This window comes from Bufo bufo, chromosome 10, assembly GCF_905171765.1.
Source record: "Bufo bufo chromosome 10, aBufBuf1.1, whole genome shotgun sequence".
NCBI lineage: Eukaryota > Metazoa > Chordata > Amphibia > Anura > Bufonidae > Bufo > Bufo bufo.
Window position 1 is genome coordinate 43508950 of NC_053398.1, and position 17226 is coordinate 43526175.

General features: G+C 40.8%; 1 protein-coding gene across 1 annotated transcript in view; it reads right to left on the bottom strand.

Moving 5' to 3' along the window:
- LOC120980025 (mucin-2-like) overlaps nucleotides 1–17226 on the bottom strand; it is a 144030-nt gene that overhangs the window by 80014 nt on the left and 46790 nt on the right. The window contains exons 20-28 of the mRNA XM_040408890.1: nucleotides 12473–12611; nucleotides 11710–11820; nucleotides 11439–11618; nucleotides 10247–10486; nucleotides 7670–7826; nucleotides 6360–6491; nucleotides 6042–6189; nucleotides 5877–5917; nucleotides 1897–2352 (exon numbers count right to left, since the gene is read on the bottom strand). Of these exons, the coding sequence (XP_040264824.1) occupies nucleotides 1897–2352; nucleotides 5877–5917; nucleotides 6042–6189; nucleotides 6360–6491; nucleotides 7670–7826; nucleotides 10247–10486; nucleotides 11439–11618; nucleotides 11710–11820; nucleotides 12473–12611 (1604 nt within the window). The remainder of the gene's footprint in view (nucleotides 1–1896; nucleotides 2353–5876; nucleotides 5918–6041; nucleotides 6190–6359; nucleotides 6492–7669; nucleotides 7827–10246; nucleotides 10487–11438; nucleotides 11619–11709; nucleotides 11821–12472; nucleotides 12612–17226) is intronic.

The following is a 17226-nucleotide window of genomic DNA, read 5'->3' on the forward strand; positions in this document are numbered from 1 at the left end:
CCCCTGATCTCTCCCCTGATCTCTCCCCTGATCTCCCCTGGTCACCCCTGGTTACCCCTGGTCTCCCCTGGTCACCCCTGGTCTCCCCTGGTTACCCCTGGAACCCTATACCCCCCTAAACACCCCAGGTAGACCCTGATTAACCCCTGGTTCCCTGTGTGCCTGCTCTCCCCTGGTTCACCCCCCATAGACCCCTGAACCCTGAATAACCCCTGTTTCCCTGCCTTGGTTCCTTTTGTAGAGCATGCTTCTGCTCTGCAAACAAATCCTTATAACCCTTCGTCATCCGTAGGGACAGTGTATAGTCAGGTGGGGTGGATTGTCAATATACCTGTATGTGTGAACTGTGTAGTTAGTTTATGGGTGGAATTGGGAACGTGTAGTGTAGTTTAGGATTGTATATTTAATGCTGTATTGTAGTGTACTGCGTGCGTAGTGTATTGCTAGTGTAATGCGTGGTGTAATAAATACTGTTATATTTGTACCCTTTTGTGTAGCGTGTACTTGTTAGTGGTAGCGAGTTAGTAAGGCGCATGCAGCTAGCATTAGCGATCAGTGTAGAGCATAGCGAAAGTGTTATTATTATATAAAGGCATAAATGGGCGGAGTTATCACTAGATGGCTCCTCCCATTTATGAATATTAATTATCGATATCTGCATAAATATTGGTGATTAATATTCCCCCTTTACAGAATTCACAAATTTATTGCGAATATTCAACTAAAAATTTGCAAAATATTGCGAATTCGAATATTGCCTATGCCGCTCATCACTACGACTGACACGTGAGATATTATCAGTCCTGAGTCAGTGGGAGAAGTTGGAGATGAAAAAAGGAGTGATATGCCGAAAGGTCTATCTACCTTCTGAAATCGACATTCGATACCAAATTGTGGTGCTTAGTGTATTGGCTCGCTCATTGGCGGTTGAGGCTCATAATTAGAATGGACATTTTGGTCACGAGAAGACCTTTAGTTGGTTACAGCGACTGATTTACTGCCCTGGTCTCCGTCCAATGGTCGAAGAAGTATGCCAAAGCTGTTGAATTTGAGAGATCCATAAGGCAATAGAACAGAGATCTCCCCTGCAAACCATAGTGACCCAGGAACCTTAGTCTATCATGATGATTTCCAATCTTATGGTGGGCCCATCCAACAGTATTGCCTCGTAATGGTGGACCACTTCACCAAATTTGCGGTGGTGACCGCCACCAAGGACTAGACAGCTGAGCCAGCAGTTCGGGCTCTGTGCCAAGATTTCATTCAAGTGTATGGGTGTCCCCAACTCAAACTGACATTGTGGCTGTGTATATTGCCACCAAAGTTAGAGACTCGCAGTGCGGTTGAAGTACCAGCGGAGCCCAAACCACCTGCCTTGCTCTCGGTTCACAATGGAAACACAAACAAACGGAACGTTCAGTTCAGTTTTGTCCCCAGACCCCATTGACAATGAATGGCGACGAAACTGAAGTGTTTTCCTCCACTATTGAGATCCTATGACTGATCTCAATACCGGAAGGGGAAAATGTTGGTGTGAAAGTAGCTTGACTCTCTGTAGCACATCCTCAGAAGCAGCAAGGCTTATAATAGATGCGCAGATCTCAAGGTGATTGTCGAGAAGCTAGCGTTCCTTCCCAGCAATCGCCTGTTTGTTAGTGAAGGAGACTTCTGCTATTACATGCAGCAATCTCCTCCTCAGTATGGGGAGAAGCGATCACTAATGCCATTGCTCGCTCCCATACCGAATCACTGTTTGCCAGCAGCAGATAGTGAATACATGGCACGATCTGCCGCCGGCAAACGATGATTTTTCAACCTGCTGAAAGATTCCAATTGCCCATTAACCTTTAATCTATTTTCTTGGAAAATAGTTTCACTAACTAAACCAACTCTTACCTTGCGTTGCCAGCTCTGACGTAATGGAGGATGAAAAAAGTGCAGATCCTGAAGTTATATCTAGACTTCTGGTTGTAGTCTCCAGGATTGTGGTAGATGTACTGATACCAATAGGAGTTGTGGTTAATGGGGTGGATTCAGAACATATCCACTGGCAGCACTCCACTTGGACTTCATAGTTAAAACACTTTTGCCAAAGGTTGTCATCTAGCTTCTGCTCACTGTTCTTACAGATGAGTCCATATGAGACATTGCAATGTACAACCTGTTTTAAGTTATCCAAGTTGACATTGGGAGCATTTGCTGCTCTGCATTGAATCTGTTCTGGGACTTCACAGAACACATGGTGTTTCCTTATCTCGTCATATGTTTCATAGTCACCACTACCCACATCATCTCCTGGCTTACTTACATCAAGCCATTGGGTCCACTGGCACACTTTTTCATAAACACAAGCTACAAGGGAACACACAAGACGTGACATATATTAAAGCAGATACATTTATACAGGAAGTCCAGGAGATGCAGGTAGACCACTACAATCACTATGATGCAGGGATCAGGGTTGGACATTACAAGAAATGTGACTCTCACACAGACCCTGTTTCACAAACTGCACGTTTGTCTAAGACTGGCCTGAAATGTGCTTTATATATGCTGTCAGCTTAATATATACAGTTAAAGGGGATGTTACACAAAAAATATTTAATGTTTTTTTTTTTAAACCAGCAACTGGGTTCTTTTTGTGTTTGCATGTAATTAAAAATGTGGTACAGCCACTGAATTGTTCAATAAAACGTATCTGTATAGTGTCACCTGCTGTTTGTTCTTTTGATTATTTCTCCTAAGTAATATCAGTGAGGTGGTCGCACATGCTCACTTCCTTCTTTCAGCTGCCACCACATTTACTGTTAGAAGCTGTTACAGTTACAGGAAAAGAGCTGTAGAAGAAAGGACATCCCCTCTCCCAAAAAGGACATGCCCTCTAGGCTGCCAGCCTGAAGAGAATCTAGCAGAGCAATCTGAACAGAATATGGAAAGCTGTAGATACATGTGAGCTACACAGCTGGTTCTAGCTTTGTTAGAGATTGTCATCGATGATGTCTGATTTCCATTTTTTTATTTATTCATGGAACTGTGAAGGACCATAGCTTTGTGGGTACTTGGTTGAAATTTTTTGACTAGGAGATTTCAGTCTTAGAAAAGCAGTGACACACTGATGTAGACCCTGTCTCCATTACACAAGATTTCTTTTTGACCCTGTTTCTTTTCCAACACATCAACTGTACATGGGTTACATACAGAGTCCAGACAAATCATCCAAAAATGAATAGTCATATAATGTATCAAAGAATAAAGCTATAGTGTAAAAAGGCTGCCTACAGCTCACCAGCCTTATAATTTCACTATAAAGTCCAAAACCAATCTATGTTATTATCCTGTTCGACTCATCATTTGAATGTTTGCCTTACCTGGACCCGTTTAGAATTGTTCTTGAAAAATATTAATAAAAAAACAACTTACTTGTTGAAGAGTGGTGGGTCCCAATGGTCACTGGAGTCGTAGTAGTGACTAAAACAAAATTTTGAAATAATTTCTTTCACCATATCTTCATTTTTGTCTCCTACATCAGATAATTCTATATTGTTTAGGTAAGTTGTTTCATGCCGTTTCTTTCTAATTGAATCATTCGCTACCGATCTAGCAAACTGCCGCAGCATATTTCATGGGTAACATACTGTAGTGCACCTACTTTATTTGCCATCATACACTTTCTAGTAGAATAGCGGTTCGATTAACACTTGCTACATCAGTATATTTGACTCGCCAGAGGGTTTATGGGAAATAATGGGAAGTGACAAGTGCCGTAATACCATGGTCAGTACTAAGTTTCATGCCATTAATAGCTACAATTAGAGATGAGCAAATTTCTTAAAATTAGTTTTGAGTTTGATTCTAACAAATTGGTTAGGAGATTAATTTTGGGTAGTAATAAATTTCAACCCAAAATGAAAGCACCCCAATTGCCCTAGAAAGTTGTGAATGACATTTTGGGGTCTCCCATGACTGTTTCTGACCCCTTTCAAACTTTTTAATGCCAAGACAGCATTGGTAATGTCAAAGTGACAGTGACATATACAACTATGGCTAAACGGACGGCAGCCAAATCGAATTGGAAAAGATTCAACTGGTATCCGAATTTCTGGGAAATCTGAGACAAATCAATTTGTTTAGAATTGTTTTGTTCATCTCTAGCTACAATAATACCTTCTAGACATTGGGGCAGATTTATCATACCTTCACTCCAGAATTCTGGCTTTAAAAGTCGCAAAATTGGGTTTGCACTTGCACAAAATTTTTGCGACTTTTGAATATCTACACCACTCACTCCAGTTTTGGAATGTGGGGGGAAAAGTAGGCGTATGTAGGTATTAATGAGTTTCACTCCAGATTCATCATTGAGACTTTTTTTTAAAAGTCGCAACAAAAGTCGCAATCTCACTCCAGTAGGAGGGTGGAGTACTTATTTCTAGACAAAAGTGTTAGGTTTAAGGAAAAGACAAGTTTATAAAACAACATGCGACATTTGATAAATGTGGCATAAAGTACGGCAACACAGACTCAAGAAAACCTGACTTCAAATATTCCCTTTGTGATAAATTACCCCCAATGTCTCTTTTATATGCTGCTCTATGGTGACCCCACAAGCAAGCAAGCCCTGGAGATATTCTACTCTAGAAGCAATGCACCACAATACGGCATCCAATAGAATATAGTAAGAGTCTTTTTCTGTTGGTTACCTATGGAATAGCAGAGAAAACCTTACTATGCATTCGTACGAAATTTAAGAAAAATGAAGGAATGATATGGGCCCATATCTATAGGTACCAGATTACAGCTCTGTACAACTTGACATTTTTTAAGGACCCTTAATTCGGCTTTGTGTATGAGGTATAATTTCATCTAATAATTACCCCCTCAAAGGGACAAATAGTAACTATGTGACGTACGCTCTACAACTCCCATGATGCAGGAGTTACAGACTGTATCGCATGATCCTTTGAAATGGCTGCTGACTGGCTTCGAAGGGTCATTCGAACAAGAACATGGAATGAGGATTTTTTTTTCCAGTGCCTTCTCTTTGACTCTTTGGGGGGTCTGTTTAGTGTGCACAGTTGTACCTATAAGTATGCCTTGTACTGATGTCCTTGTTTTACTAGACATGTCATAATGATCAGTTCTCTTCAAGAACATTGTAAACATATCACAAATAAAAGCAAGAATAATCCAATGTAGTTTTACCCATCGTAGGTGCAGTTGGAGAGATGGTCGCAGGGGTAATAGAGGTGGTGGTGATGGGTGTTGTACTGGAACAAGCAGAGGCATCTACGAACAAAAAGTCAGGAGAAAGAAATGTTCAATGGATTGCAGAATCGGAGGATCTTGAGGATGGGTCATCAGTAGTAAAATCCTGTAAAACCACTTTAACAAAATTCTAAAGCAAAATGTTCCAAAAAGGTGTGAAAAATGTCAAAAACTACACTAAAGTGAACCAGGCAGTGAACTTTGCCAAACCGCTAATACTGCTTGTTAGATATCATAAAAAGCATGCCTATAATGCCATAGATGAGAAAATGATGTTTTAGTTTATCTTGTGCCATATATTAATTAGTGTTCAGCGTTTCCTTAGCAGGGAAGTGGTTTTGCCAGTTAAACCTTCCCAACCCCATCCTGTTTGCGTTTGATAGATAACATTCTAGATCATCATCTAGTGCAGAGCCTGAAGAAGGACTGCATCACTTCCACCCTTGTTGTTCTTCGAAACTCTTTGTCCACTGTTCCCTCAGGTCATGAAAAGGACATAGCATAATATATCAGTATTTCTGTGAAATGTTCCTTTAATTCTATGTATCATGAGAATTATAGCATAATTATATATGAATAGAATATTTTTTTAGAAATACATATGAAATACCTACCTTGTTTTTGACAGTCAATGTTTCCATTTGAAGAGCAGACACTAACATGAGAGAAAACAGTCATATGTTATATTTGACTATTAATATTGGAACACTCCTTGAAAAATAAAATTGTGTTCCATCTGCCCCAGTCAACAACAACAATGTAAAAGTTTAATTTCTTACCATTTATGACAATTCATATAATGAGGCACTTCTATTCCAGATTTGTAGTGAACCTCATTAACATAGCAACCACATTGCTCCTTGGTCACACATTTCTTGTTTGCTTCATCGAAAATAGGTTTATCCTTTGGGCAAGTTGGGTAGCAACCTTAAACCACAAAATGCATGTTAAAGAAGAGGGGTTTAAATTGAACAATTAATATAAAATTACAACTAAATTAATAATAAATTCATACAGATATACAGAAATCTTGTTATAATGATAATAATCTATAGTGTATATAAAAATTAAATTATAATTTCTCTGTAGTCACTCACCTTCCAGATAAGTAATGGTGACTTTAGTGTAGATGTTGTTGATGGAACGACACGTTTTTACACTGTGATTACCACATGGGTGATAATGCCACTCACATTCACCCTTAGGGTTGTAGTAGTCACAAAATATGGCTATAATAAAACAGAAATTTCATCGGTACTTATCTTTTACATAAGAATATATGTTAGCATGATAAGCATCACTTTATATCTGTTAGGCTACTTCCACATCTGCGTTTTTGCTGGATTCGTCATGGGTCATCAAAAACCCTTCCATTAGGATAATACAACCGGCTGCATCCGTTATGAACGATCTGGTTGTATTATCTCTAAAATAGCCATGACGGATACGGCACTAAAACCATTGTTTTGTGTCCAAGAAAACGGATCCGGCACCATTGACTGACATTGTATTTCATGCCGCATCTGTCTTGCTCCGCATCCCAAGATCCACTCAAAAATGCTGCTTGTAGCATTATTCTGTCCGGCATGGGAAGTCAACCAAATGGAACGGAATGTATTCTCGTGCACTCAGTTCAGTTTTGTCCCCATTGATAATAAACGGGGACAAAACTGAAGCCTTTTCCTCCGGCATTGAGATCCTATGACGGAAAGTAGCCGTATATAATTCCATTTTATATAAACAATTATACTGTACTTTATTGAAAAAAATAGGGCTTACAAAACCAAAGGATGTTCCCCTGTGCTACATCAGAGAACAGATCAAACCAAAAACTGCACAGGAGAACTTAAAAAGGTATAAATACATCTTTATTGAACATATATGTCACGTAGGGGAGGGAACAGTGCAGCCTTGTTCTCCACCAACACCACTCTCCCTACCTACTTGCATGATCCGCCCTAAATGTCAACCCACAACTTGGCCACAGTCTCTGACTTGACTAAGTGCAGGGTCTAAACCCAGTGGGGTAAAAGAGTAGTAAGAGAACCAGACAGGCAAAACCAGGACCGTATCAGAGTCCAATAGCTAAGTCAAAATCAGGCCACAGTCCAAAACAAAGACATGTCAGAACCAGCACAAGATACAAACACAGTGTCAAATGGGGTCAGATGGGGTCAGTGCCAGGAGATAACGTCAGAGGAATATCTCTGTGTCATTCTCTACAACCTTAGGCCCTCACGTGGCATAGCACAGTTCCTTACACTACACCCTCTTAGGCCCAGCATTTGACATAACACCGTTTCTTACCCTACACCCCCTTAAGCCCTGCACTTGGTATAGAACAGTTCCTTTGGTGTCCCTTTAAATTTCCCATGTAGGTATGATTTATTATGTTAATTGAACTCACGGCATATGTCTGGTGTTCTCCAGTAGACACAGGCTTCTGCTTTGGTACACTCTTGAGCATAGGCAGCAACTGCAGTACAGAAGCATTCACAGTCTCCACCACTGTCACATGAGCAGGCATCATTTACACAGGCCTCATAAAATGGTTTTGGATCAACCTAGAAGAATATTAATTCATGTGGATGTGCATACGATCCATGAAACACACAATATATTTCTTTAACCCCTTAGTGACCACTAATACGCCTTTTAACTGACTTAAACAAAGGAGGTTTTAGCTAAACAGCTTGCTTTAATCAATCAGTACATGTACTTAAAATGGTGCATTAAAAGCTATAACTTGTCCTGCAAAAAATAAGACCTCATACAAGTACATTGATGAAAAAACACTTGGTCACTAAGGGGTTAAAGAAAGTTTGTAGGATCATAAATATAATAAGGGGAAGGGATGGATCACCTTTACACATCAGTTTTTCAAGTGCTGTATTGCACCAACATGTATGACTTTTTGCCACCTGCCTCACCACTTTTACAAAAAGTGGGTGGCATGAGTGGAAAAAGGTGGGTCACAGGTGGTACCTCCTCTGGCCAACTCATTTAACAACATGTGCACCAGAAAACTGGCACACATTAGACAAGAAATCTACACCAACAAACTAACTGGCATAGATTTCTCTTTGATTCCTTCTACTGTAGAACCCTTGATAATGAGCCAGAATTATCACCTCTTAAAGGGAGTCTGTCTCCTACCTGACCGGTTTTAAACAGATCACATTGTTCAATGGGGCACAAAGACATGACACAGATGTTACCTGTGTTTAGTTTTTCAGACGCTTCAAATCGCCCAAAAAGTCATTTTTATCATATGCTAATGATCCGTCGCAAGTGCCCAGGGGCGGAGAGTTTTCTGAAAGTGCCCAAGTTCCCCTCACTCGTGCCTAACTCCGCCCCTTAGTAAACTCAGGCCAACCCTGTGGCATCATATTTCCCTATAGGCCCTTTCGCGCATCGCTGCTGGGTCTGGGTGTGCACAGTGTTCTGCCCACTGTAGGCAGAGGCACAGAGATATGCAGTGCACATGCACCAGTTTCAAACTTACACTGCTTCCTTCTAGCAGTGTTCCCAGTGATGTCACCGGCACTAATGGGCGGGCTTTAGCGTTGCCCTAGCCTGTAAAAAGGCTAGGGCAGCGCTAAAGCCCGCCCAGTGCCAGTGACGTCACTAGGAACACTGCTAGGCGGAAGCAGTGTAAGTCTGTAAACAAAAAACGCTGAAATGCTCCAATGCTCATCTCAGAGGGGCTGCCTAGGTGAAGAAGGAGATATTTCTAGGTTCAGCTCTGAACCTGGACAACCCCTTTAAAAGGAATCACACTTGCAAGGCTATTTTGTTTCCTTTAATGAGAGGAATAAACCAGTTTTCTACTGGCTAACATGGTACCGGACTTTTATCTTATGTCAGTGTATGTAACATTCATATATGTATATAGTTATGGAGAAAGTTCAGTATCACTTGAGCTGTAGCCAGCATGTCCTTCATGAAACTGTGGCCTCAGGTCTTCACAGACTATGACCTTAAGGGTACAGCCACATGATCAGGTTTCTTGATTCAGTTCTTGAAGCCAAAACCAGGAGTAAATTTAAAAAAAGAAGTGGCATTTGTCCTTTATACTTTCTCTCCTTTTATGATCTACTCCTGAATTTGGCTTTCAAATCAGGAAACCTGACCATGTGGAAGTTCCCAAACAAGAACCAAGCTAATGGTCCACAAGTCCATATTTGTCCCTACACTCCTGTATGGTAGTGGTTACCTGTCACCTAAACATTTTCAAGAGTTTTTATCAGCACAGCCACCAGAAGACTGAGACATATATGACCAGTATCAAGGCCAAGATCCTGCAAAACCAACTCTGCTGGACAGGTAACTGCATCAAAATGCCCAACTGAAGACTTCTCAGACAAGCCCTGTGCTCTCAGCCTAGTCGAGGCCAGAGAACACGAGGTGACAAGATGAAGAAATTCAAGTGCACCTTCAAGATCTACTTTAAAAAAAAGGCCAGATCAACATTGGGACACTCTGGAATTAGAACTTATGGGACAGCCTATCAAGGGTCAGTTAAGTTTGAGACTGGCTACCTCTCCAATGAGGCAAACAAAATTTGATGATGGAAGGAGAGAGGGGAACACCAACAGAAACAGATATTTGAAAACAGAATCTTATGCCTCTCTGACCCAAAACCTGTGGCTCAAGGATTGAAGTCTTGCCATTTTAGGATGCATAAGCAGTCTTGATGGCATCATTCACATTTCAAATCACCATCAATGATGATAATGAGACACAGAGGCAATGAATGCCCACATCAGTCCTTATATTCTCCCTACATACAAATGAACCAATGGTTGAGATTTATCAAAATTGGTGCAAAACTGACTTCAGATTCTACTTTTCATTCTTCAGAGGTTCGGTCCTTTTGGAAAATGAAAGATCTGATCAATCTGATTGGTTGCTGGTTTGGTAAATTTCCCAATGTGTTATTTTTTTGTTCTTTGATCCAACATATATATTTGCTAATTACTACCTTGCTATGACAGATTTTAAAAACTTGACTTTTGATTAGACCACACTGTTTCTCAGCCCAGGAATGTCGATGAGGATTTTGACTGCAGGGGTTGAGTACATCAGTAGCATCAGGACACGTGGCATCCACTTTCCAGCTGTTTCCAAATTCCAAAACATCAATGACTTGTATCATGTGACTGGTTTTAAAATCATTTTGTGAATTGTCATCAAAGTTGCCACACAAACCACACAGTTTTCCCTAGAAAAATAATAAATGAATCAAAAACTTGAAAATAAGAACATAAATTCTTGGGATATTATATAGAAATTGATTAAACGTACACATCAATTTTGTTAGAGAAAACATGACATTATTTAAGTAGTTATTAATAACAAAATATATGATATCATATTATGTCATACCAATGCATTGGTGTCATTGATGGTAAGATTTTTCTCCCCTGTCCTATTATATTCACTTTTCTAGCAATTTTTTACATGTAGTACATCATTGGTTTATGTTTTACGTAGAGTGATTTGAGAGGTTGATCATAGTTGGCGAGTGATTTAAGGGTTAATACCATGTGTCTGGTGATCTAGGGTAGTGAAGGGGCTAATGTAAATGTTTATGGTGCTCTAAGGTGTTATAGGTCAATACCTTATATCCCTGGAGATCAAGGGGAGGAGGAGGGGAGGTTTAAAGAACTGTTGCCTTGAGTTGTGTCTTCTTTTGCAGCTCGGTCACCATTAACTTAAATGAGATTGAGCAATAATACCGACATAGCCAATGGACAAAAGTGTCGTTGTTGTGTTAGAAAAACAGACTCTTTTTTTCTAATATTATTCCTGGAGATGCAAAATGACGATGAAGGGGTAGTTGGTTTTTTATGTGATGATCTAGGTCAGCAGAGGGCTAAAATGTGTGTGTATATACATACACATATATATATATATATATATATATATATATAGTACAGTATATCTGCCTGAGACATCTGCATGACAAGCGTCGCAGCAATCCAAATTTGATTTTAATAAAATATATATGTAAAAATATGTGGTGATAAATGCAGCATATGCTATCTTGAATGTCAGTATTAGAGCTTTAAAATTATAAAACAGCTTTTAGCCTTTGGTGTTGTATTCATAGTTCAGAAAAATAATGACCCTCGCACCCAAATTTGCAGATAAGGGTTCTGATACCTTCTTACCTTATATTCAGGTGATACTTTGATGAATATGGTGGTTTTCTTGTCCCAAATTAGAAGAATGCCATTACTTGCCTCAATGACCAAATAAATACCTACTTCGCGGGTTAGATAATCTACATGTTTTCCTCCTTCTCCAACAGTCTTCACTATATGTTTTTCTGATAATTTTAGCATGGTATTCTGAAATGTGGTAAAAAAATTGTTTTATTAACTCAATGTGGTACTTATGTATGCAATCATGTCTTTCTTTAATTCACCTATTCGTACATACCCCAAGGAAGACTTTGACAGATTTTGAACATGTAACTCCAGTGGTACCACATGGAATATTCTCAGTGAGGACACTGAAGCTGCCACCAGAACGGTCAGGCTCACAGTAGTCCTAGGATTTTAAGCATAGGCGTACATTTTGACTATTAAAAAACATAATGAACTAGTAAAATACACATTAAACTGCACACACAGTAAATACATTATAGAGATATTTTAATAAATGAGTACAAAGTGCAAACATGTGGAGATTCCTAAGTAGCAAAAGATAAAGTTTTTTAAAGGTCAGTCACAGGAACATTGTTGTTTATTAGATATTTTTTCTATATTCTCCCTTTAAAGGCACAACACATATTACTCATTGTAAGGGTTACACAGTGTTGGTATATAAACTTCATATATAGCATTACCAACAGGTAATGAACGCAGGTGGATTCTGCATGAGATCACCAGCACCCAATACGATCTGCTGACTCCTGATGCAGCTTCATCCTGAGAAGGTGTTCTCCAGTTGGTGCAACCCTTTTAATATCTCTATATACTTCTAATCACTTTCACTATTCTTCATTATGTGTTTAACCCATGCACAGCTACAATAGACTATTTTCCATCTGCTTATATCTATACTAAATTCCAATGCTACTAAATGCATATGTGCTAAATCAGTAGATAATCTGGCGAGCTTTCTTTATATCTAGGTTGGAATGTATTACCATTCAAGTATTTGCTAGGTGATCATCAGTGATTAATACTGGGTCAATTACCTGGGCAGCCACAAATTCACAATTCCCATCAAAGTCATAAATTTTACTGTCAAAAGAGATATAATGACCATTTCCATAGATTGTACATGTTCCATAGCAGCCACTATTCGTGCAGGTCCATTTTCCTTCCTGGCAAAAACTGTAAGTAAAGACACAAAGAATCTCCTGCCAGTAAACCATGAATATTACAAGAAATATACAGTCAGGTCCATAAATATTGGGACATCGACACAATTCTAACATTTTTGGCTCTATACACCACCACAGTGGATTTGAAATGAAACAAACAAGATGTGTTTTAACTGCAGACTGTCAGCTTTAATTTGAGGGTATTTACATCCAAATTAGGTGAACGGTGTAGGAATTACAACAGTTTGCATATGCGCCTCCCACTTGTTAAGGGACCAAAAGTAATGGGACAGAATAATCATAAATAAAAATTTCACTTTTTAATACTTGGTTGCAAATCCCTTGCAGTCAATTACAGCCTGAAGTCTGTAATGCATAGACATCACTAGGCGCTGGGTTTCATCCCTGGTGATGCTCTGCCAGGCCTCTACTGCAACTGTCTTCAGTTCCTGCTTGTTCTTGGGGCATTTTCCCTTCAGTTTTGTCTTCAGCAAGTGAAATGCATGCTCAATTGGATTCAGGTCAGGTGATTGACTTGGCCATTGCATAACATTCCACTTCTTTCCCTTAAAAAACTCTTTGGTTGCTTTTGCAGTATGCTTTGGGTCATTGTCTATCTGCACTGTGAAGCGTCGTCCAATGAGTTCTGAAGCATTTGGCTGAATATGAGCAGATAATATTGCCCAAAACACTTCAGAGTTCATCCTGCTGCTTTTGTCAGCAGTCACATCATCAATAAATACAAGAGAACCAGTTCCATTGGCAGCCATACATGCCCACGCCATGACACTACCACCACCATGCTTCACTGATGAAGTGGTATGCTTAGGATCATGAGCAGTTACTTTCCTTCTCCATACTCTTCTCTTCCCATCACTCTGGTACAAGTTGATCTTGGTCTCATCTGTCCATAGGATGTTGTTCCAGAACTGTGAAGGCTTTTTTAGATGTCATTTGGCAAACTCTAACCTGGACTTCCTGTTTTTGAGGCTCACCAATGGTTTACATCTTGTGGTGAACCCTCTGTATTCACTCTGGTGAAGTCTTCTCTTGATTGTTGACTTTGACACACATACACCTACCTCCTGGAGAGTTTTCTTGATCTAGCCAACTGTTGTGAAGAGTTTTCTTCACCAGAGAAAGATTTTTTTGGTCATCCACCACAAATGTTTTCTGTGGTCTTCCGGGTCTTTTGGTGTTGCTAAGCTCACCGCTGCGTTCCTTCTTTTTAAGAATGTTCCAAACAGTTGTTTTGGCCATGCCTTATGTTTTTGCTATCTCTCTGATGAGTTTGTTTTGTTTTTTCAGCCTAATGATGGCTTGCTTCACTGATAGTGACAGTTCTTTGGATCTCATCTTGAGAGTTGACCCAACAGATTCCAAATGCAAATTGCACACTTGAAATGAACTCTGGACCTTTTATCTGCTCATTGTAATTGGAATAATGAGGGAATAACACACACCTGGCCATGGAACAGCTGAGAAGCCAATTGTCCCATTACTTTTGGTCCCCTAACAAGTGGGAGGCACATATGCAAACTGTTGTAATTCCTACACCGTTCACCTGATTTGGATGTAAATACCCTCAAATTAAAGCTGACAGTCTGCAGTTAAAGCACATCTTGTTTGTTTCATTTCAAATCCATTGTGGTGGTGTATAGAGCCAAAAATGTTAGAATTGTGTCGATGTCCCAATATTTATGGACCTGAATGTAAGTAGAGATGAGCGAAGTTTCTAAAAATTTGATTAGGCCAATTCGCCGAACTTTGACAAGAAATTTGATTTTGTTAAGAATTTATTTGTCACTAAACGCGATAAATCAGTTACACCCGGGCCACTCTGCCTAACCATATTCATCCCACTTGGTGGCACAGTCTCATTGTGAAGGCTCGGAAGTTAAACTGCATGGAGATTGCAGGGAGAGTGTTTGGCAGTGTGCATTACGTTCTTGTGTGTTACAGCAGTAGCACTAACAGTGACAATAGTGGCCCCATAACAGAGTGGGAATGGGGGCCAACAGCAGTGGCAGTAAAGTCTTATGCCCATGTCCGTGGAACGCGGACCGTGAGATACCGGCCTGGATTCCTGCTGAGTGCAGGAGCGCACAGCGTCATTGGTTGCTATGACGCCGTGCACCCGCTGCTGTACAGTAATACACTCGTATAGATAATACGAGTGTATTACTGTACAGCAGCGGGCGCACAGCGTCATAGCAACCAATGACGCCGTGCGCTCCTGCACTCAGCAGAAATCCAGGCCGGTATCTCACGGTCCGTGTTCCACGGACATGTGCTTGAGGCTTAACACAGGCAATAGTGGCCCCATGACAGAAAAGGGAGATGGGGCAGCAGCAGTAAGGCTGTGCTCACATCACTATTTATTTTTCCGTTCTTCTGATCCATCAGAAGAACAAAGAACTAAAAAAACAAAGCCTGTAATTTAAGCATCCATACAGCCTCTTTCAGACGGTCAGTATTTAATCAGTAACTGTAAGCCAAAACTAGCAGTGGGTCCAAAACAGAGATAAATGTAATAGAAATACAGTATTTGCATCTGTTCTGTGTTTTGGACCCACTCCTGCTTTTGGCTTACAAATACTGATGTAAAATACTGACTGTGTGAAAAAAGGCCTTATGCTCAATTTGCATTCGTTTTGATCATTTACAGCTGAAATCAGTTTTTTTTACAAGGAAAAAAGTCCTGCATGCAGGACTTTTATGGCCTCTTGTACACGGTCAGTATTTTGCATCAGTATTTGATCAGTATTTGTCAGCCAAAAACAGGAGTGGGTCCAAAACAGAGACATAATGAAATGGAAATGTTTGCATCTGTGTTTTGAACCCACTCCTGCTTTTGACTTACAAATTCTGATCAAATACTGACCGTGTGAAAGAGGCCTTACTGATGCTCAAAATACAGGATCCTTTTTTAATTTATTTTTCTGTTCTTCTGACAGATAAGAAGAAATGAAAAATAACCAGTGGATAATAGTGGCCCCATAACAGAGTGGGGATAGGGGCCAACAGCAGTGGCAGTAACAGGCATAATAGTAGACCGATAACAGAGTGTGGAGGGGGGGCAGTAGCAGTGACCATGACAATAGTCAGCCCATGACAGAGTTGGGGGGGGGCCACAGTGGCATGCAGCACAAGATGGCAGATCACAGTAGTAGCAAAACCCAAAAAAACCAAAACAGCGTGATAGTAAGGCCCAGTGACATGCATATCCTTTTAAAAAATTGTACATGTACAAATAAAAACATGTACATATCAGGTAAGGTAGCAGAAGCAGCAGGCGGGTGGCATCAGGCAGCATCAGAAAGGCGGCAGCAGGACGTGGCCAGAAGTAACGGGCCATTTTGAAGACTATTCCCGTCTGTCAGCAGACTACAGTATGATCATTAGTGGCAGAATGATCTATTCTGTTGCATCAGGCACCAGCGTCTGGAAATCTGGGTTGATCCACGTCTGATCTTTTTGAAGGTTAGTCTCTTAACATTTTGGGAGGACAGGGGAGTTCTCTTAGGGATGAGTATGCCATCCACCGCACTGAACATCCCCTCTGATGCCACACTACTGGCTAGGCATGCCCATTGCAAACTCAGTGAGTTGCGGTCACACTTCAAGTTTGCATGCCCAGTAGTCCAGGGGATCTTTGATCATGGTTGACAGGGTGGAGTCCAATATGCCACCACCTGCTGGTTGAGGTTCTGCTGCATGTACTGCTGTTGCTGGGTGGTTTCTTCAGTAGGTGACCTAAACTAAACTGCTGAAGAAAACTGCTCATCATAGCCTCCAGACTAAAATTGCTGCATAAGGAGCTGGTGCTGCTCCTGCCCCCCCCCCTCCCACCACCACCACCACCGCCACCACCACCGGTCATGGCAGTGGAGCATGAGCGCAGAGGGTCCCCCTGGTCAGACTTTCCTGCCGATGGCCGATGACATTCATAGGCAGCATCCAACTGACTACACAGCATGTCTCTATAGTATTCCATTTCTGTATCCCTATCAGAAGGTCTAAAAAATGTCATCTACCTTGTCTTTTCCGTCGCCCTCCAGCATCTCATGCTCCTCCTGTTCCTATCCTGTTTGCTTGGGCAGATAAACCACCTAGTTTTGTATAAAATTCCTGTGTTTGTCCTCCTCCTCTGCCAGTTCATCCTCCTAGGGGCTCAGGTGGCCATGAAATGGAGATGCCACATCTTCTGTCCCCTCACCAATCAGATTTGTCAGCATTCCCTCCAGGACGTGAAGGAGCAGAATGACATAATTCATCCCATAGTTCTGCCGACTTACAAATAAAGTGGCCTCCTCAGCAAGCAGCACGTGTCACATAAGCTGCCACTGGCTAATGTGGAAGTTTTACCGGGGAGTAGACTTGTCTGTCTGCAGCATTAAGAAATCGTTGACCATCTCCATCTGCATCTGCTCATACAGGCAGCATAACATATGCAGCGTGGAGTTCCAATGGGTGGAAACGTAGCGAAACAGGCGATGTTGGGGAAGAGCAATTTGCCTTTGTAGTTCAAGAAGGGAGTGTTTTGCATGGTAAGAGTGGCTGAAATAGATGCAGAGTTTCCTGGACATTTTTAACAGCTCTTGCAGTTGAATGGAAAACTTGAG